The 23,551-nt window shown below is 33.9% G+C and overlaps 2 protein-coding genes across 10 annotated transcripts in view; one reads left to right on the top strand and one right to left on the bottom strand.

Annotated features, from left to right (window-relative positions):
* Nucleotides 1–1,886: 1,886 nt before the first annotated feature.
* Nucleotides 1,887–3,563, top strand: LOC138310145 (uncharacterized). The gene has a single exon (XM_069251272.1). It carries the CDS (start codon nt 1,887–1,889, stop codon nt 3,561–3,563), a length of 1,677 nt encoding a protein of 558 aa, XP_069107373.1.
* A 4,611-nt stretch (nt 3,564–8,174) lies between these two features.
* LOC138310942 (myosin light chain kinase, smooth muscle-like) overlaps nt 8,175–23,551 on the bottom strand; it is a 145,363-nt gene continuing 129,986 nt past the window's right edge. For 7 of the 9 annotated variants that reach the window (XM_069252302.1, XM_069252308.1, XM_069252306.1 and 4 more), the window contains 11 exons: nt 22,621–22,768; nt 21,583–21,915; nt 20,690–20,862; nt 19,877–20,036; nt 18,415–18,477; nt 16,201–16,297; nt 15,649–15,855; nt 15,127–15,468; nt 13,981–14,133; nt 13,585–13,711; nt 8,175–9,846 (listed from right to left, as the gene is read on the bottom strand). In XM_069252302.1, coding sequence (XP_069108403.1) covers nt 9,097–9,846; nt 13,585–13,711; nt 13,981–14,133; nt 15,127–15,468; nt 15,649–15,855; nt 16,201–16,297; nt 18,415–18,477; nt 19,877–20,036; nt 20,690–20,862; nt 21,583–21,915; nt 22,621–22,768 — 2,553 coding nt within the window. In that variant the 3' untranslated portion in view covers nt 8,175–9,096. Of the gene's footprint in view, nt 9,847–11,865; nt 11,890–13,584; nt 13,712–13,980; nt 14,134–15,126; nt 15,469–15,648; nt 15,856–16,200; nt 16,298–18,414; nt 18,478–19,876; nt 20,037–20,689; nt 20,863–21,582; nt 21,916–22,620; nt 22,769–23,551 lie in introns of all 9 variants that reach the window. The other 2 variants (XM_069252309.1, XM_069252307.1) reach the window with 2 other exon arrangements.

The following is a 23,551-nucleotide window of genomic DNA, read 5'->3' as shown; positions in this document are numbered from 1 at the left end:
AAGTAGGTGAAATGGTTGTCTATTCTTTGTACCTAGTATAAATACTAGCAATGTTACCTATGATTCCAAAAGTAGGTGAAATGGTTGTCTATTTTTTGTACCTAGTATAAATACTAGCAATGTTACCTATGATTCAAAAAGTAGGTGAAATGGTTGTCTATTTTTTGTACCTAGTATAAATACTAGCAATGTTACCTATGATTCCAAAAGTAGGTGAAATGGTTGTCTATTCTTTGTACCTAGTATAAATACTAGCAATGTTACCTATGATTCCAAAAGTAGGTGAAATGGCTGCCTATTCTTTGTACCTAGTATAAATACTAGCAATGTTACCTATAATTCCAAAAGTAGGTGAAATGGTTGCCTATTCTTTGTACCTTGTATAAATACTAGCAATGTTACCTATGATTCCAAAAGTAGGTGAAATGGGTGGCTATTCTTTGTACCTAGTATAAATACAAGCAATGTTACCTATGTTTCCAAAAGTAGGTGAAATGGTTGTCTATTCTTTGTACCTAGTATAAATACTAGCAATGTTACCTATGTTTCCAAAAGTAGGTGAAATGGTTGTCTATTCTTTGTACCTAGTATAAATACTAGCAATGTTACCTATGATTCCAAAAGTAGGTGAAATGGTTGTCTATTCTTTGTACCTAGTATAAATACTAGCAATGTTACCTATGATTCCAAAAGTAGGTGAAATGGTTGTCTATTCTTTGTACCTAGTATAAATACTAGCAATGTTACCTATGATTCCAAAAGTAGGTGAAATGGTTGTCTATTCTTTGTACCTAGTATAAATACTAGCAATGTTACCTATGGTTCCAAAAGTAGGTGAAATGATTGCCATTACATTTTTGGTCTATATCCTATGAGTGGAGGGAAACCATCAGGAACATGTGTACCCGTATCATTGTTAACAGGTTCTCTGTCAACATCAGGAGCATTTTTTTAAACCAAGTGTTAGAAATCAATTTGTTGTATTAGAAAAAATTTGTACATCCCTGACTCAACTGTAATGGAGTTTTTTTCTACTGATGCAGCTTTAGTTGTCTTGGTTACCATTCAAAACATGCATGAAATAAGAAAAAAAGTCACGTTTTGCCTATTTTTGTTAATCTAACGGGTCATGAACTTTCCCACTTCCGTTCGGCAATAATCGTAACTTCTATGGCAACCAGTTTCAAATGAAGGTATGTTTACAAGTATCGACTTCTAACAACTGCTGTAGTAAAGCTATTAAGAAATCTTAATAAATATTCTTTGATATAACTTAAAGATGCTCCAGCGCCGACAGACCCTAAATGATACTCATCATTTGAACAACAATTGGTGTTTAATCGTGTATATATATGTCTAATTAACACAAAAAATTAATAAAATAATTTATTTTGCTTTTGGTGCATGCGCAGTCAGAACTTTATTCTAAATAGAACATTGTGCCACGGATTTTTTTCGGGATGCAATTAATTATCATCTTGAAGTAAAATTAGAAGCTCAAACTTTTCAGTGGTGGTAATGGTGTAAAGTAAGTAACTTTGTAACTGAAGAAAAATACCAAATCATCTGATCCTGTTTTTGATAGTGAAAAAATACCATTCGTCAGCGGTGGAGCATCTTTAACTTCAACTACATCTACAAAGGGTCGAATCTAACTTGACTTTTTTATAGTTACGTATAGTGTGACTTAAATGATTATCTCAAACATTCGAAAAGTTGAGTTATTTTCTCAAATTTACTTGTTCTTATCTCAAAATTTCGAGAAAAAATATAACCGAAATGGAAACAATACGCTTCAGTATATCCCAGTTCAAAATCATAATTTAAGTAATCCATCATAATGATTTTATTCTCCTCAGTTGACTTCTGTTCTCATTCTCCGTCTGATGGTAGGGGTTTATCTTAGTCTGCCATTATCAGCCATTTTTGAATCCTCTGTTTCCACCAGGACCTCTCTCGTGTTTTATCTTAGTCTGCCATTATCAGCCATTTGTGAATCCTCTGTTTCCACCAGGACCTCTCTCGTGTTTTATCTTAGTCTGCCATTATCAGCCATTTGTGAATCCTCTGTTTCCACCAGGACCTCTCTCGTGTTTTATCTTAGTCTGCCATTATCAGCCATTTGTGAATCCTCTGTTTCCACCAGGACCTCTCTCGTGTTTTATCTTAGTCTGCCATTATCAGCCATTTGTGAATCCTCTGTTTCCACCAGGACCTCTCTCGTGTTTTATCTTAGTCTGCCATTATCAGCCATTTGTGAATCCTCTGTTTCCACCAGGACCTCTCTCGTGTTTTATCTTAGTCTGCCATTATCAGCCATTTGTGAATCCTCTGTTTCCACCAGGACCTCTCTCGTGTTTTATCTTAGTCTGCCATTATCAGCCATTTGTGAATCCTCTGTTTCCACCAGGACCTCTCTCGTGTTTTATCTTAGTCTGCCATTATCAGCCATTTGTGAATCCTCTGTTTCCACCAGGACCTCTCTCGTGTTTTATCTTAGTCTGCCATTATCAGCCATTTGTGAATCCTCTGTTTCCACCAGGACCTCTCTCGTGTTTTATCTTAGTCTGCCATTATCAGCCATTTGTGAATCCTCTGTTTCCACCAGGACCTCTCTCGTGTTTTATCTTAGTCTGCCATTATCAGCCATTTGTGAATCCTCTGTTTCCACCAGGACCTCTCTCGTGTTTTATCTTAGTCTGCCATTATCAGCCATTTGTGAATCCTCTGTTTCCACCAGGACCTCTCTCGTGTTTTATCTTAGTCTGCCATTATCAGCCATTTGTGAATCCTCTGTTTCCACCAGGACCTCTCTCGTGTTTTATCTTAGTCTGCCATTATCAGCCATTTGTGAATCCTCCGTTTCCACCAGGACCTCTCTCATGTTTTATCTTAGTCTGCCATTATCAGCCATTTGTGAATCCTCTGTTTCCACCAGGACCTCTCTCGTGTTTTATCTTAGTCTGCCATTATCAGCCATTTGTGAATCCTCCGTTTCCACCGGGACCTCTCTCGTGTTTTATCTTAGTCTGCCATTATCAGCCATTTGTGAATCCTCTGTTTCCACCAGGACCTCTCTCGTGTTTTATCTTAGTCTGCCATTATCAGCCATTTTTGAATCCTCTGTTTCCACCAGGACCTCTCTCGTGTTTTATCTTAGTCTGCCATTATCAGCCATTTTTAAATCCTCTGTTTCCACCAGGACCTCTCTCGTGTTTTATCTTAGTCTGCCATTATCAGCCATTTGTGAATCCTCTGTTTCCACCAGGACCTCTCTCGTGTTTTATCTTAGTCTGCCATTATCAGCCATTTGTGAATCCTCTGTTTCCACCAGGACCTCTCTCGTGTTTTATCTTAGTCTGCCATTATCAGCCATTTGTGAATCCTCTGTTTCCACCAGGACCTCTCTCGTGTTTTATCTTAGTCTGCCATTATCAGCCATTTGTGAATCCTCTGTTTCCACCAGGACCTCTCTTGTGTTTTATCTTAGTCTGCCATTATCAGCCATTTGTGAATCCTCTGTTTCCACCAGGACCTCTCTCGTGTTTTATAGGCAAGTTTAGGCAAGATCAGTATAAAATCACAACTGGATGTTTCATTGGCGATAATTATATATAAGTGAGTTAACGTTTTCATATCAGCACTGATAACGAGAAGCATTCGATCTTAGAGTAAAACGCGCTGTTTAAATAAGTTCTATGGACAGATGAATTTATTAATAAATTTTCATTATTCATTGCATACAGTTTCTAGACCTTAACAATTGTGATGATTTAAGTCGATTTAAATGTTTGCATGGATCACTTCGTCCGTCGTCTCTTTGGTTTCTTTGGAAACACTTATCTTCTTTTCAAGCTAATATTTGCAGTAGAGTAGCAAGTCTGTGGTTATTAAGCCCACGATGTGAGCTGTTATGTGCGAAATGTAATGTGATATCTCATGATGCTTTAGCCCATTGCTTACTTGATTGTAAACATCAAGATCTATTTGATCTACGTGATGAATTCTTCACAAATATTGTCAACAATTATCCAGTCGAGTTATACGTAAAATTAGACAATTTAGATAGACACGAACTTATTTGTGTCCTATTAGGGTACATCCCTGATTATATACAGGAACTATTACCGGATGATGGGTATTCTATAAGATTTGCTTACGTTTGTTTTTGCTTTTCTGTGAAAGCTGCTGAATTAGCGTTCCAGTAAATATGTGTACATTCTTACATTTATATCATGATGTCTTTGAAGATGTCAGTTTGTATTTAATCATTTTTCCTTGTTGATGTATTGAATGTTTCCCTCTCTCTCTATATATATTTTTCCTCTCAATTTTTTTTTATAATAATGTCCTGATTTAAAACGTCATCGATGTGTTATTTATGTAATCGCTTCCATTTGTCTTTTTGTAATCCTTTGTCTTAAAGTTTTGTATAAACTCTTCATTTATGGAGGAACAAAGTCAAAGAAGATGAAGTCATTATGGTGATTGAGTGAATGATATTTATGTATATCTGTTATGAAGTCATTGTGGCGATTGAGTGAATGATATTTATGTATATCTGTTATGAAGTCATTGTGGTGATTGAGTGAATGATATTTATGTATATCTGTTATGAAGTCATTGTGGTGATTGAGTGAATGATATTTATGTATATCTGTTATGAAGTCATTGTGGCGATTGAGTGAATGATATTTATGTATATCTGTTATGAAGTCATTGTGGCGATTGAGTGAATGATATTTATGTATATCTCTTATGAAGTCATTGTGGCGACTGAGTGAATGATATTTATGTATATCTGTTATGAAGTCATTGTGGCGACTGAGTGAATGATATTTATGTATATCTGTTATGAAGTCATTGTGGTGATTGAGTGAATGATATTTATGTATATCTGTTATGAAGTCATTGTGGCGACTGAATGAATGATATTTATGTATATCTGTTATGAAGTCATTGTGGCGATTGAGTGAATGATATTTATGTATATCTGTTATGAAGTCATTGTGGTGATTGAGTGAATGATATTTATGTATATCTGTTATGAAGTCATTGTGGTGATTGAGCGAATTGTATTTATGTATATCTGTTATGAAGTCATTGTGGCGATTGAGTGAGTGATATTTATGTATATCTGTTATGAAGTCATTGTGGCGATTGAGTGAATGATATTTATGTATATCTGTTATGAAGTCATTGTGGCGATTGAGTGAATGATATTTATGTATATCTGTTATGAAGTCATTGTGGCGATTGAGTGAATGATATTTATGTATATCTGTTATGAAGTCATTGTGGCGACTGAGTGAATGTGTATATCTGTTATGAAGTCATTGTGGTATTGAGTGATATATTTATGTATATCTGTTATGAAGTCATTGTGGCGATTGAGTGAATGATATTTATGTATATCTGTTATGAAGTCATTGTGGCGATTGAGTGAATGATATTTATGTATATCTGTTATGAAGTCATTGTGGTGATTGAGTGAATGATATTTATGTATATCTGTTATGAAGTCATTGTGGCGATTGAGTGAATGATATTTATGTATATCTGTTATGAAGTCATTGTGGTGATTGAGTGAATGATATTTATGTATATCTGTTATGAAGTCATTGTGGCGATTGAGTGAATGATATTTATGTATATCTGTTATGAAGTCATTGTGGCGATTGAGCGAATGATATTTATGTATATCTGTTATGAAGTCATTGTGGCGATTGAGTGAATGATATTTATGTATATCTGTTATGAAGTCATTGTGGCGATTGAGTGAATGATATTTATGTATATCTGTTATGAAGTCATTGTGGTGATTGAGTGAATGATATTTATGTATATCTGTTATGAAGTCATTGTGGTGATTGAGTGAATGATATTTATGTATATCTGTTATGAAGTCATTGTGGCGATTGAGTGAATGATATTTATGTATATCTGTTATGAAGTCATTGTGGCGATTGAGTGAATGATATTTATGTATATCTGTTATGAAGTCATTGTGGCGATTGAGCGAATGGTATTTATGTATATCTGTTATGAAGTCATTGTGGCGATTGAGTGAGTGATATTTATGTATATCTGTTATGAAGTCATTGTGGCGACTGAGTGAATGATATTTATGTATATATCTGTTATGAAGTCATTGTGGCGACTGAGTGAATGATATTTATGTATATCTGTTATGAAGTCATTGTGGCGATTGAGTGAGTGATATTTATGTATATCTGTTATGAAGTCATTGTGGTGATTGAGTGAATGATATTTATGTATATCTGTTATGAAGTCATTGTGGCGACTGAATGAATGATATTTATGTATATCTGTTATGAAGTCATTGTGGCGATTGAGTGAATGATATTTATGTATATCTGTTATGAAGTCATTGTGGCGATTGAGTGAGTGATATTTATGTATATCTGTTATGAAGTCATTGTGGCGATTGAGTGAATGATATTTATGTATATCTGTTATGAAGTCATTGTGGCGATTGAGTGAATGATATTTATGTATATCTGTTATGAAGTCATTGTGACGATTGAGTGAATGGTATTTATGTATATCTGTTATGAAGTCATTGTGGCGACTGAGTGAATGATATTTATGTATATCTGTTATGAAGTCATTGTGGTGATTGAGTGAATGATATTTATGTATATCTGTTATGAAGTCATTGTGGTGATTGAGCGAATGGTATTTATGTATATCTGTTATGAAGTCATTGTGGCGATTGAGTGAATGATATTTATGTATATCTGTTATGAAGTCATTGTGACGATTGAGCGAATGGTATTTATGTATATCTGTTATGAAGTCATTGTGGCGACTGAGTGAATGATATTTATGTATATCTGTTATGAAGTCATTGTGGTGATTGAGTGAATGATATTTATGTATATCTGTTATGAAGTCATTGTGGTGATTGAGCGATTCATCATTGACGATAACCTGTTAAATATTGCTGTACATTTAAATACGATTACGACTTATAATGTCTGGAAGACCAATATGTAGGTTAATATTGCATACAACAGCAAGATACATAAGGTCCCTGGTAGTGTGTACATTTGAAGTTTCCTCTTTCTAAACAGAAGTTATTTCTAACCTGTATTGATGTTTATCTGTTCCGATTATTGTCAGAGATTTGTTCGGAAAACTTATTTTATTTACACCGTAAACCACCGTAATTTGCGACATACACATTTTAACGTAATTTCACGAGAGCTCAAACGCGGATTGAAATGATTAACCCATAGTGGCAAGAGTTCCTTTTGAACCCCCCCCCCTCTAGTTGTTTATGACAAAACAATTTTTTGGTGAGAAAACAAATGAATTCTCCTCTTCATTCAGTATCAAATGTACTCATTAAACAGAAACACTCCATATTTATCATTGTATTAATTTTAAAGCCATAGTTTTGTACAGAATTTTTCGCTATTAGTTAGCTAACTGATCCAGTAGTGTAGTGGTGAAGACGATAGTCTTCAGAGCCGATGGTAATTGTCAAGAATGTGGGTTCAAATCTCGCCGAGAGTAAGATTACATAAATCAAAAAGATTATATCCACTTGTTCTAATTTTCATATCACCTAACTAAGCGATATGTATGAGTGTTGTATGAATTCGACAAAGGAAAGAAGGTACATGTAAACAAATAAGTTATTTTATATATCTTTTTCTGGATTTTTAAAATTTGGTTTTCTCATTTTAACCCCCAAAATACCATGCCACAATTTGTATTGGTATCCCTTAAAAACAACCCTTTTCAGACACTTGACTTAAACAAGATTAAATTATTTTTTGAGGGGGGTTCAAAAGGCTCTTTCCAGATGGGCCGACATATTACCAATAGACTATGAACAGATTTTCACATTTGATGTATGACAGTTGTTTTGTCTGGGTACTTACTTCTACTTTCTAAACCAGACAAGTTCTTATATGGCCGTGGTCGGTAATATGATAAAAAAACAACTCCTGCCTCCCTACAAAGCAGTCAAGTGATCAAGTTGATCTGACATATTACAAAGAGTCGTCTTCCTCTGGCAAGGGTTCGCAATCTATGTAGGACAGTTGATTTTGGCCTGGCGTGTTCGGAAATGACTCCCTAACACACATCCTGAGTCATAGATCACATGGTATTAGAATCAGAAATAATAAAACAACGCTTGATTATTTTGATATTTTATTTATTGAAAAAGACATTTTGTTTGATATATGCAGCACTTTCGTTAAAACTGAAAAGAAAACAATATTTATTGGCCAATTAGAGACCAGACATTGAGCAAAGTTAAAAATAAAACAGGATATCTATAAATAACAGTATCTTTGTACCAAGTCTCTGTAACCATGGCAAAAAAAAATAATCCTCCAATCTATCACAGATTTTATCAATATACCTTAACGCTAAAAACTTACAGATGACGTTACCTTGGTAACACAATCTGAAACTATAGCAACACAGTATTCAATATGGTACCAAGTAATAAATAAGTATCTACATATACATATACCTATAAGGTTTCAGAATTAAATTATCATCGCTATACAAATATACAACTACAATTGAATGAAAGAGCAGAATTAAGAGACAATTATTCTATGTATAACTTACTCACAGTGCCTATCAGGGTTTTAATTGAGGGTACGAAAGTGTTTTGCGAAAGTTTGGATTCAGGCCGAGACCCCGCTGATGAGTATGCAAGCAGCAAGCGAGTAAACGGTGAAAGGCTGAACCCAAGGTATATAACTTATATATACTAAGGCATTGTGGGTAAGTTATACTATAGCTCCATCGATACATGTCCGAGAGTTTCTCCGGACATACAAATTACGTTACAATACAACATCCAAATCTGCCTACAGGAATCAGAAAGTGCTGCAAATATCGTTACAGAGTCATTTACATAACTTTTGGATTTCAAAGTAATTTCTGCTATAAAACTATTAGATCCAAGGCACCATGGTTATACATTTAGAATTATTTTCAAATCCTTAACAAGAAAATTTCTTTCAAAATTTTTGATTATTTGAAGGACTGTAAAAGAAGAACAGTTCTAAGTAGAAAATCGCTACGTAAGAAAGATGTCATGATTTATAATGATCCGGTTCCGTAGATGATAAGATCAGCGGAACACGTGATTTCCCCAAAGCAGTTTGACGCTTTGCAAATGAATTCGCCATCGTCTTCCTCCGACACGTCCCTGATGATTAGTGAACACGCTCCATTGTCATTATAGACAAACGAGTGGCGATCGTCCTCCACTATTTCAATGTCCTCCTGGAACCAATGAATGTCCTGATCCTGGTCACTTGACACGGTGACGTCAAAGCGAACGATGTCACCAGTGACGGCGTGACAGTCGACCATTTCACGGACGAATCGCAGAGAGGCGTTCTCGGACGTGTCGGGTTCACTTTGAGCTGATAATGTCCTGGGTATGGATGATATACTCTCGTTGTGAAGGTCGTTCTCCTGACCTTGACCTTTGATACAGTTATTGCAGTAATCTGTATCTGGTGAAATGTCTTTGTTGTCAGCAGGAGTGGGCTGTTGTTGTAGTTTATCCTTGAACACATTATCTTCAGTGGTATCACTATTGGGTAAAATCGTCGGTCTCTCTGGGGGATCTGTCACCACAGCAACCGTTGGCTGCTGCTCTGCCGCAGACGTGTCCTCCAGCTTACTAGATGACCTTGACCTTGAAGGCTGAGAAGAAACGTCACTCTGAGAAGCAGTATCGGAGTCGCTAAAGACAGAACTGTCGCTAGTGGCTCTATCTCCCTTTACCAGTTTCTGTAGTGAGGACATGCGGCCCAGCGCCCGAATAGCCATCCCCATTTTCTATACGAACAGACAAGCAGACGACACATGAGGGCAAAGCAGAGGACAGCAACACCAAAGGTATATGTATACTTACAGTGATGGCTTTGGTTAGGTAGGAAATGGCAGAAAACGTGGAGCAAAGTTACACCTCCATCTTATAACAAAGTTACAGTTTTTGAGAGTAATTATTTGTTTGTTTGTTTTCTATTTATCTACAAAGTTTTGATTTAAGAAAAATAATGAGTAATAAATTATCGTTTTGAATAATAAATTTCAATATGTAATCAAGTTTTTTTTATTTCAGGAAAAAGACTTAGTAATCAGTTTTCTGTTTTGATTGGTTCTTTCTATTAACTTTTACAGTTTATGTTTCAAGAAAAATCATGAGTAATATATTATAGTTTTTAATAATAAATTTAAATATGTAATTAGGTTTGAAATTTCCGCATATGACCTAATAAATTTCCCCAGTTTTTCATTACGGTTCTTTTTTAAATGGACACACAAACCAAAGCACACAATGAAGCATTAAGATGGATATGATCTGCTGGTATGATATGCACACAAATATATATAGTTATACAGTATACATGTATACAAAAGGCTTTACCTACATACCGTATAGCCGGTTGTTTTCGCGGGAAAAAACAATCGCGATTATGACTTTAAAGATGAAAATCATTTTTCATAAAAATTAAACGATATTGCTATAAGAGTACATTTTCTATTTATTTTTCATTATTTCGCAAATGAAAGATTCGCTACCACAAAAATACCCCCACAAAAATTGCCGGCTTTACGGTATATCATATAAATACTCCTCATCCAGTAATTTATCATTCTTAATTCGATATTATTTTGCGATACAGTACTAAGTAAATAAGTTGTTTTGTATAAATAATTATTATGTTTAAAATTATATTGTCCTGACTAAAGTCAAGTAGAGGACGAAGTAAAAAATTACACATTTTATAACAGAAAAATATCGAAATTTCCTTATAAATGAAGACAAAATATGAAATATTATCAATTAACAAAATGAATATATCATAAGAGAACGAACCTATCAAACCAGACTCAGATATAAGTGTGATGTTATTAACAAATCTGTGAATTTTGATTGGTCATTCGATGAGAACACAAAAAATGAAATTTGTGTTCTGTGTTGCAATTTTCAATGTAAGCAGTGATCAGCCTTTTAAGTTAAGGTGCTTGATACATATGGAAAGAGATGTCTGTGAGATCAACTAAGTTTTGAGATTGAAATTGCTCTAAGAAAAGATGATGAAAGAGTAGTAGGTCTGAATCAAAATGATTGTTCACAGCTTAACAAAGAAAATCATCTAAGAAGAAAGTTTAAGCAAGACCAATTTATCTCTTGTCCATTGACATAAATTTTAAAACTCAATTCTTTCATTTAGTTTAGAAAAAACTCACAGCAAACGATTTGATTAATTACCAAAACAGAAACAGTTCTTGTTTAATCAATAATTCAATAACAACAAAATTTAGAAAACAAATCCAACTTGGCAGAGTGTTGGCAGAGACATTTTTCTAAGACTACATATACTTTAACTGTGGAATCTGGATATTTAGTCTGTTGAACAAACTGGTAACTAGCTATATATATAGCTTAGCTGTGGCCATCTTGCTTTCTTATTGTAATTATTTATTCAAAATACTGCCGTTACTGAAATTAACTGCCGTTACTGAAATTGAACACATTTTAGTGGGAATTTTAGCAATAATCACACCCGATAATTCATATCAAAATATTATTGTGCTAATTATATTTTCTGTATGTCATTAGCAGTAATACTTATAGATTCACAAAGTCGTTACCGTGGTAACCTGTTTAAAACCAGTTCTTATTGGGCCAAAAGAATAGTCTTGTTTTGGTTTAATATTATTTTATTTAAACATTATACCAAATATCAGATTCCAGAGTTATAATATGACTAGACTTTATAACTAATTAGCCCCAGAAGTTTAAAAGCATGTTTCTCTCTCTCCACGGTATCAAGCCAGCACACTTACCTAATCTGAGTCTGATATATCAGACTAAACAATGGAAAATAAAGATTTATATGACTATAAACAATGGAAAATAAGGATTAATATGACTAAATAATGGCAAATAAGGATTCATAGGATTAAACAATGGAAAATAAGGATTAATATGACTAAACAATGGCAAATAAGGATTCATAGGATTAAACAATGGAAAATAAGGATTAATATGACTAAACAATGGAAAATAAGGATCAATATGACTAAACAATGGAAAATAAGGATCAATAGGACTATAAACAATGGAAAATAAGGATCAATATGACTAAAACAATGGAAAATAAGGATCAATATGACTATAAACAATGGAAAATAAGGATCAATATGACTAAACAATGGAAAATAAGGATCAATATGACTAAACAATGGAAAATAAGGATCAATATGACTAAACAATGGAAAATAAGGATCAATATGCCTGAACAATGGATAATAAGGATCAATATGACTTATGATCATATGACCTGAACAATGGAAAATAGGATCAATATGACTGAACAATGGAAAAATATAAGGATCAATATGACTGAACAATGGATAATAAGGATCAATATGCCTGAACAATGGATAATAAGGATCAATATGCCTGAACAATGGATAATAAGGATCAATATGACTGAACAATGGAAAATAAGGATCACATGACTAAACAATGGAAAATCAGGATTAATATGACTAAACAATGGAAAATCAGGATCAATATGACTATACAATGGAAAATAAGGATTAATATGACTGAACAATGGAAAATCAGGATTAATATTACTAAATAATGGCAAATAAGGATTGGGTTTTTCTCTCCTGACTAAACATTGAAAAATAAGGATTTGGGTTTCTCTCCTGTTACTCCATCCATATAATTATATCATTGTGTTATTTTAACATGAAACTTTTTCTGTTACTGTAAGTATACACATTTTATCGTTATACTTATTACAGTGTTTTTCACTAAAATTACTGTGCTTATCTATCATTAGTTAAGTGTATTTTCTGTATATCATAAATACAGCATAGCCATCATGGTGACTTCCCAACTCATCATTGTACTATCCTGGTCAATATTGGTTTTGTGCTAAAATCCTATTGCACCAAATATAAGTGTGTTAACAATTTTGGAAATTTTAGCCGAGATGGTATGATATGTATTTTAAAAAATCAGTGTGATACTGATAGGATGATATCACCAAACCACACAGAAAAGTAATTGATCAGCTGTATAGCTATATATATTTATAGCAAACTTCATTTGTTTTTTATAGAGAATTATTTGAAAATACAATCAGAACATACATAAAAAGTTTCATGTTTTGTGAATACTTTTAATTTCCATAAAATGATGTGCAGCTTATATTTAGAAATGTTCAGATTTTTAGTAATTAATCACAAATAATGTATATAGAAATTATATTTTTATTTAAGTAAAATATGATAATATTGCTGGAAATGTCCTTTGCGTCAATATTTAATTTTCAATGGGGGAATTGTCATGTCAATTTACAATTTGTATACCTTTTTAAACAGAATTCCAAACTTTAAAGAACCAATTTTAAGACACTTATAGTGCATGTTGAAAACCACATTCAAGTCTTTTTCCCCCCTAATTTTTATTTCTTAAGATAGCATAGGACATTTTCAGTATGGATGAAAATTAATGTTGCAGAAATTTCTTTTGCCGGGCATGCTTACCTGCCACTTTCTTCGCGCCATGAACTGTTTCAGATTGCGCAGACTTTGGCGTAGTTTCTTTGCACCGCTGTTTTGTTCTTTTACCAGCCATTTGTGGTTTAGACAATCTTTCGCACTGGGTCGATTTCTGAAATTAAAAAAAAATGTCTTCCAATTAAGAATGTAATTGTAAGAGAACATTTTCCATATGCATCACTATGTATCTATTGTAATTATTTGGTATTATAAAATACAATATGGTACATCAAAGTACCGAAAGTACTCAAATACCAGTATTACAAATAAACTAATATCATTACTATACTATACTATTACTTTTTTTTTCTAGGTAGGACAATTATAAACTTGAAATCGTGTTTCAATTACATACAAAGTCATACAACATTGAATTCTTACGTTCTCTTCAGTTTTAGAGCCTTTTCAATAAAATCCCTGGCATGAATCGAGATGTCTTCGAAGGCTTCATCATCAAAATCAAATTCACCCGCTGTCACATTCGATAGCGTTTCAGCGTCAGTATCACCCATAAAGGGAGACAACCCAGACAGCCTGGAAAAACAAAGGGACAAATAGAGTATAAAGTCCCTCATTTCCTTTTTTACTAAATTCATATTCTAGTTATTTTTAATCAAATAGACATAGAGAACCTGCAATCTAATTCTAAGCTTTACAAGTTTAAGAAAATATCTGTTGTTTGAATGGACACAATCACACTTTAAAAATTCTATTCTGAAAAGTGATTGTCTGAATCGCTTTAAACAAGAGCTGTTGGAGAACAGCAAAGCTCGCCTATTCAGAAGAAGTTGATGTACAAGTATTTACTATTTAAACATGGAAATATGACAAATTAACAGACTCAAAAACCCCCTAAAGGGCCCCAAATTGGTTGTATTATCACGTTCAGCATCCATACACATTAGGAAAATAAAATCATAAACATTTATGATGACTTATGCTTAAACAATTGACAAAATAGAAACTTGCTCAAAAACTTTAACATGGAAATATGACAAATTAACAGACTCAAAAAAAACCCTAAAGGGCCCCAAATTGGTTGTATTATCACGTTCAGCATCCATACACATTAGGAAAATAAAATCATAAACATTTATGATGACTTAAGCTTAAACAATTGACGAAACAGAAACTTGCTCAAAAACTTTAACGGGAAATGGGACGCCAACGCTGACGCCGATGACGACGCCGACGCCGGGGTGACAACATTAGCTCCCCCTATTCTTCGAATAGGCGAGCTAAAAAGAACATTTCAAAGCAATGAAAACAAAAGTTCTAAAGTCTTTACACGGCATTCTTATGGTGAGCTAAAAATTGTTACACCAGAATATACTGGATTTCCATAATTTTAGAAACGGTCAGGAAGTCTACATTTTTATATCTAAGCACGAGGCCATTCGCGCTCCTCAGGATATCTTCCAGCTTAAAAATGGAAAGGCTTCCAGAAGGAGAGCTATAACTCGAATGATCAGATGTTATATTGTAGCGGTAGAGGAGAGCAAATAGAGTTAGATTATGGTGACTTACAAGACGTAACATATGACTCCGATGGACCAAATATCCGTTTGGAATCCAATCTCGTCGTAATTAACAACTTCGGGTGCGATGAACTCTGGAGTGCCAGAGATGGCACGGAGGCTCTCTCCAGGCTTGTGGAACTGAGCGAGACCAAAGTCAATGATTTTGATTAGATTGCTGTCTTTTCTTATACACAGGATGTTTTCTGGCTTCAGGTCCAAGTGGACTATAGACTTGCTGTGCATGTAGTCAACACCTTCACAGATCTGACGCACGAAGTGGACACAGTCTCGTTCAGTAAGTTCAAAATCTTCATCAATGACTCTTTCAAATAGTTCTCCGCCACCCACACTGAAAAAATATATATATTTATAGAATAGGGTAAACCTTCAATGACTCTCTCCTTCCCATGCTGAAAAATTCAATTAATAATATATCATTTAGAAATTTCTTAAAGATTTTTTTTTTCAAATTGCCCAAATGAAAGGTTGACATGTAACAGATTTTTTAAATAATCAATTTCGTACTTACTATTCCATTACGAGAATCATTTTTCTTGCTGTCTCAAAGGCATCACGTAACATTAGCAGTTTCGGGTGAAGCAGTTGGTTCATGATCTCGATCTCTCTCTGCACGGCCGCCTTGTCCTTTCCTCGACATTTGATTACTTTTGCGGCCCATTTCTTCTCCTCTTTATCGTCTTTTTCAACACAAATGTGAACATTGCCAAATTTACCTCTGAAAATATCAAAAATGTTATCTGAAAATCATCACTTCATTTTCCATTATTTGATTATTCACTAGTTTTCATTTCTAGAATGTAGTGTAAATTTTCATTGCTGACGATTTGCTATCGCATTTTGATTTCCCTCATTGTTGGAAATAAGTATTCATGAAACTCTAAATAATAATGCCATTAAAATTATTAAAACTTATAGGTTTAAATAAGATATTTACATGAAATTTAAAGATTTACAACTTTCAAAAAATAAGTAAACAGGTAAAAATTAGATAAGAAATTGGATTGAAAAAAATGATAATATTTTCTTCTGAATGAAATAGACAAGTCAGTCCTGTACTTACTTTCCAACCTCGATTTGGAGGTCATACATCGCTTCAAATTTAACGTCCATCTTGACGGACACTAATCGGGGACTGAATGGGATTTCAGGCTCTTCCTCTGTAAATATTACAAATGTCAAAGTTTACAGAGGGTTCACTGTTAAAATATTTAGTTCTGGATTTATGTACCTGTGATAGTTTAGATTATTGTTCATCATTCATGTTTTACAAGTTTTAGTTAATACAATTTAAATAGAACTTTCATGTTCACAATATCCACTATGTCAATGTTTAAGTGGATATTGGAAAATGACATTTGAAAAGATTGTAGTGTACATTATTTTTTCAACCTATACGTATTGTGTACATTGTTTGGCATTTATACAGAAAATAATATCAAAGTTAAGTTTATTACAAGTCCATTCCTGAAAATAATGAAGCACAGATTAAAAAAAATATATCTTCAGAAAATTGCTTTCATGGTGAATGTATTTAAATTTGATTTTAATCATTACTTTAAGTAAATTGTGGTTTATATTGAAATTTTCTATCTACAATTGTATGTATACATATTCCGTCTTTGCATATTACAGAGTTAGCTCCCTTTCAGGTAGGTATCGATTGTTACGTCATTATTTTGTGGTCGCAATTCACGTCGGTTTCTGCGAAAAGTGTGCCGTTGAGCTTGCAAATACATGACGTCACAATCTACAGCTACCCGCAAGGGCAAATAACTCTGTAATATGCTAATACAGAATACATTATTCAGCATTTATAATCAATATGAAATTCTCACATCCTAGTCTATTTATTAAAATATTGATGAAAATTTGCAATGTTTTTAAATATTGGTATCACTGTACATACTTGAAATTGATTTTAATCGCAATAAAAAAACAACCATCACCATTTAGTATTTATTATAGATTTTAAAATATTGAAGTTAGGTTTTAGAATTTTAGGTGAAATGGGGTAAAATGTTTTACATGCATGCAAAGATTTCAGGTCTAAAACACAGTGTTGTAAATGGAATAAAACTTTATATAAACAACCACCATTAGTCCATCTACCCAGTTACCCCTATAATGTACTGATGGACAGGTCCATCAAGAGAAATGGGACATGCTATTTTACGAAATGAGGGATAACACTTTCACCATTATTTACTTCATATCAATTTCATGTTGATTGTGATGTAAATATTGAAATATAGTTATGTTTATTTTTCATTAGATACGGAGAACTATATTTTAAATGTCATTTAAGCCTCTCTTGATTTTTTTTTCTTTGAATAGACATGGAAGATCCTCATTATATTCAATGGTAAATACCAGTTTGGATCCATTGTAAACATTGATATGTACCTAAAAGGATCTAAAATAATTAAAGTCCAATGCTTTACATCATTTCATATAATATTGAAGCCATGCTATATAAAATCAGCTCTAATAATTTTCATGATGAATCTCAAATTATAGAGAATATTTTCATCACCTGAGTAAATAAAATGTAAAGCAAGTCATTACTTCATAGCAATTATCAATGAAAAATTATTAACTGAATGTGTGAACAAGATGAAATTTTAAAACTTTTGTTTTTTTTAATTCAAATTATTAAGAAAAAAGTGTCAAACAAAATTGAAAAAAAGTGGAACAAACTTAAAAAAGAACTGTAGAATCGTGTTGCAGTGAATAATACAAGTAAATATTTAACAGGAGTCAATACAACTAGAGTTATCTCCCTTGAATATTATTGACTGCAACTAGATTGAAAATGAAACTAAGTAATCCAAAGTTTGTGTTCGTTTCACTCCAACACAGGAATACAGTAACATCCCCAATAAGATTAAGTATGTAATGTAATCATCAAATTGGAACAGGTTATGTCTCATCCGTTAATTCATTTTGGGAAACCTTTTGCAACTTTTCGTTGGATTAATTGGATAATGTAATACTAATGAAATTGTGAACAATGTTTTGGATAATTTTTTCAAATACTTAAGAAAAAAATTCTTTTGTTATTATGAATTTGTTGTTTGGAGCCTTTTCAACACTTGTTGTAAATTTACAAAGTTTCATTTTCAATACAATATTAGGGAATGAGGGTATGAGGAAGGTTACTATGGTAACATGAGGGTATGAGGAAGGTTACTATGGTAACATGCTATATGATGGTGATTGAGGTTACAATGATAGCATACTACACAATGGCGTTTGTGAGTTTATGCGACATTACCTTGCGGAGAAAGGGGGGTGAACGGTGAAACAGAGGCTGTCGAAGTGGACGACAGAAAAACGTCTGAAAATTTAATGTCAAAAACGACATACAAATTTGGGATTGCCTAGAAGTGAGTTTGATTATTTCTGTTTTTCTGTCCTGAGTGTTGTGGAAAGGCAGTGAGAAAGTAACGAAAGAGGTATAATAAACAATACCAATAGCATGCCTGATGGCCGTATCCCAGTTCAGCCAAATGTGTCAAATGTGTTGAATGAATGACCACCCAATTTCCATTCCCATCACATGCTATACTAATTGGGATTTATTCTTCCTAATGGCAAATTAAACAACTTGCTCTATTCTTTTGTAATTTCTGCAGTAGAAGGACATATACTCCTAAATCCTGGATTTACTCTATCATACAACGTTAATGTTTGCTATTGTGCAGGGATATAAAATATTTGATGTATCATACAAAATTATCCTGTTATGCAAAGTATATATAGGGTTTTTTCTGATATGAAAATTAATTATGAGACAATATTCGTTGTCATTTCTAAGATCATGCTTAAATAGAAATTATTCAGCAATATCATGTCTAAGCAGGGATATGTAGTGTGTTAGTATCACATACTGTCTAAGCAGGGATATCATTAGTACTGCAGGTCATTAACATATCATTTCTTATATATCATACCTATTTATATACATATATACATGTTGTAAGGTATGCTTGGTTTATTGGTAAAAGCTCATGCTTATCTATATCTACATTCTCTTACTTTCATATCTTAAGAAGTCGCTTCATTTTGGCCTCAATTTACCATTAAAATCAAACACTTCATTTCGAATGTAATAATTAAAGTCCTGAATAGTATTTATACTTGGTAGGCATATAACAAAAGACTTTCTCGGATGTTTTCCTTCTTATTTCCAAATGACACTTAATTAACTCATTCACCCCTGAAGACACATTTAGATTCTTCCAAATCAAAGACCAGACCAGTCCATTATGAAATTTCAGGGGTGAATGTTCAACCTAAACAGCCAAGGGTTGTTACGTTCCAAATTTTGGAATTAAATAATTTTTAGAATTAGGCAAGGATAACACAGTTGATAGGTGTATCAAAATACATTTGGCAAGGGATCAAAATCTTCATACAATTATATACTTTAGGGAAACTTATAATGGATCAAGGTAATTTACAGTTAAAGTTTGCCAATTCAATACTTTCATATTCATCCACATGCATCAACTAAAAATTTACATGATGATGATGTCATGCAGACTTAATCCACAATTTAAACTACAGGGGGAGGTTCTAATTATCTTTCCCTAGGTAATTAATATATCCACCAGGTGTCACTACTGATGATGATACCAATACAAAGCAACAGATGACAGAATATATAATGGTGCCACATATAATATAGGTGTAAGGTCATCTATATATAGGTATGACCTTGAGAACTTACATACCATCAGACTCAATAGACAGACGCTCGGAGACACGACGATCCTTAGTTACCACGACGTCAGATGTCTCGCTAGGTTTACTCATGCCATGCTTGTTCTCAGCACTCACACGGAAAAAGTATGGGGTGTGTGGGGTAAGATTGGCAGTATGGTATGATGTACTCTGTAAAGGTCAAATGGTTTGATTAGTTATATTAACTTAACAGTCAGAATCATTTAAAGACATGCAAGGTTTATTGGTGGAGGAAAGCTGGAGTACTCAGATAAAAACCACTGACCACTGCCCAACCAATTATCTGGTCCAAAGCCAGAGGTGATGGACTTGTGGTAATATATGAAAACATCTTAACCACTTGGCCAATGCGACTCAAGGTCAAATGGTCAGGTATAGAAACAAGACAGTAATTAAAGGAGACGGATTTGGATTATGATACCTGGACTCATTATTATCAACATTCCTGAATTTTAAAGAATTCCTTAACTTCTGTGATGTTTTCTTATTTTAAGAATTTGAAGTAAATGCCGTAAAATTAAAGACTGTTGATGAAATTGGGACATGAAACCCATTATCAGGACCATTGGTGTCTTCTAGCTCCTACATTAGATGTGTAGCAACTCCAATAGGATTCCAACAGTCAGGACAAGGACAGTCTGTGTCATGACAATAACAGTTAGGTCACGTTATAAAATGACCAGACTTACCCCTGTCATAGATCTGTTGACCTTGTAGTACTTACATGACAATAACAGTTAGGCCACATTATAAAATGACCAGACTTACCCCTGTCATAGATCTGTTGACCTTGTAGTACTTACATGACAATTATCAGTAAGGGTATTCCACACTTCGTATTCCGCCTCGCACATCTCAACTTTATAGTTGGTAATGAGGCTGCCTCCGTCGTACGCGGGGCCAGACCAGGATAAGATCACGTAGGTTAGGGCGATCTCCGAGGCGTACGGCTTCCCTATTGGGGGGTCTGGTACATCTGTAGAACAATAAAGGCATCATACAACAAAGTTTAGTTAACACATCCACCCCTATACATTCATGATGAACTATTCCAGCTATTGATTGGAAGAGTTCAAATATGTCTTGAGGGGTGAAATATTTACTACAGTAAGGGGCAATAACTCTGTCAAATGTTGATGGAAAGCTATAAAAGTCAGCTATCTATGTCAACAGTTATGAGCATATGTACACATATGAAGTGATATACAGGTTTATAATAGGTAGAACACACATACCTGTATAGAAACCTACAATGTTTACTGAGAGTTCAAACAATGCTTTACCCGCTAACAAATTTCACAGTTTAATAGCATCTTAATAATTTATCTGATGTTTTTTATTTTTTACCTAAAAACAATTTTGTAGTAAAAATCTTTTGTCTTTAAAAATACATTTTTGAGATTAAATCAACTGTTACACAATTACACAGCAATATATTTTTATTTAAGAAATTTTAAAGAATTACATTAAAATTTTGAATTCTTCTTAAGTTACAAAAAAGAATTAATTTATTCTTTTAACCTCTAAATAAATGTATAATTTATTTTACTTAATTGAAGCCATTGGCTACATTGGGATAGCTGGACTAAGCAAAAATACACTGTATTCCCTTTATTTTTGATAGGAATAGTAAGAGACCAGTAATAACTACTATTTATATAGATTTGACAGATGATAGATTTTAGGTCTAACTCACCTTCTACTGTAATGGCCATGGACCCTGTATCCCTCCCGACATCATTTTCCACATCAATATCGTAAATCCCCGCATCGTCCAGCGTCACCTCGTTGATGATGAGGCGACTAAAATGCTCTGTAGTATTGATGGTGAACCTGTTGCCAGATTCGACCTTGACCTTGTTCTGTAACCAAGTGATGTTTGGCCGCGGTTCAGCAGTGTATGAGACCTGTACTTGCGCTTTATTTCCGCGAAGGACAGTGAGATTTGGTGGTGAGATCTCGTGGATGTGCGGGGCCTGGTTTGATTCAGACATATTGTCTTCTTCCTCGGTAGACATAGTGTGGCATTCTGTAAAAAATATACCAGTACATGTATGTATATAATTCTGGGTGGGGGTAGGAATATCTAGAACAACAGCACACACAGTCTTGATATTCCAGGCGATACAATCACTGTCATAATATTTCTGGTCTATGTCATAACAAAACTGCAGGCATTTATATAAGAAATAAAATCAGGTACTGGCCTGACTTCCTTTGTAGAATAACAGAGCGTAATATCCAACTCTATAGTGTACCACTAGTCACTTGTTTTGATGTACATCAAAGGCACACAGTACCTTCAGTTTTACTATATATGCCATCGTCCAGGGGTGGATATAACGACAATCTCTGGGATATTGTAGATGTAGGACATAGCACAGATACACAATCCAAACACTGAGGTCCTTGTTAAATAAGGATGGGTAATCATCAGTAAAATAAAACTATAAATCAAAACCGACGGTTGTGGTACTAATTCACATACCACATAATACCTGATAATATTTGTGGGGGACTATTGTTTCTATTGGTGATGGAATGACGCTTAAAATTGATATCCAGACCGCGCTAATGCAAGCAGGAAGATTACAAAAAATTACGTTCCATCACCACTGGAGATACAGAACTCGTGCTGCACAAACATCCTCGCGTATCACATGGTACATTAATTAGTCCCATTAATATACGCTCCATCAGTCATTGTACACTTAAAACAGAAATAAAGCGTTACCTTTCACACGTAGGATACAGGACTGCCGTTCGGTGCCGACACAGTTAGAGGCCAAACAGAGATAGAATCCGTCGTCCTCGGGGTAGGCTCCCTTTATCACCAGTCTGGCTGTGTCCTCGACGTACGTCATCTGAAAAAACTTGGAGGGCTGAAAAAAAAAATCAAATTAATTACTTGAGGAAGACGTGATTTGCTGTACTTGACAACAGATTACAATACTAGATACATGTAGATCACTCCTGTCAATCAAATTACCATTAATACCAAGTGTGCATGTCAATAGAATTCCCACAATTTACACTACTATTCTACAACAATAGATGTATTTTTTAATAAACGAACTGCACATTTGCACCGAGCAGATACTCCTGTAGTTCAATGTCATCACAAACAAAAACTGAGTAGTTCCTCCACGATGTGTGATTCAGACTCACACACAAATACCTACCAGTTTATATGTGTGACAGTCAGTTGATGGCAGTTTATATAAAATATACATGAAATGAAAAACCTATCTCTGTCTATTACTGCTAGTTGTACAGACTGAATTCACTACCAAAGCAACAGATGGTTACAGGAATAATTGAGTTAGCTCTAAACTTTTAGCCTTGTCAACTTGATGTTGTCATACATATGATATAAAACCAATCAATATTTGCATCTTCTCTAAACACAGATATCCACACATTACCACATAATATCTGATCATCTATTTGAAAGTGAATTTAAATGAATTAGTTTTAACAGGCCCCTTATATTAATCAGACAAAATTTTTGTTTCGTGATACATTAAACTGACAGTGCTTGTAAATGAAAGTTGGACAATTATATGTTTGAAACCTTGACAGCTTTATATTCTTTTCTGTTTTCTATTTGTTTACTTTTCCATTTCCAAAATGAGAACTTTTACATAGTACATTTCATAAGAATA

This window comes from Argopecten irradians, chromosome 16 (assembly GCF_041381155.1).
Source record: "Argopecten irradians isolate NY chromosome 16, Ai_NY, whole genome shotgun sequence".
In the NCBI taxonomy this organism is placed as follows: domain Eukaryota; kingdom Metazoa; phylum Mollusca; class Bivalvia; order Pectinida; family Pectinidae; genus Argopecten; species Argopecten irradians.
The sequence above is the reverse complement of the archived record's forward strand: the minus strand, read 5'-3'. Positions and strand labels throughout refer to the sequence as shown.

Coding starts and splice junctions, on each gene's coding strand:
- LOC138310145 (XM_069251272.1), top strand. CDS start 1,887: ATGGTAGGGGTTTATCTTAGTCTGCCATTATCAGCCATTTTTGAATCC.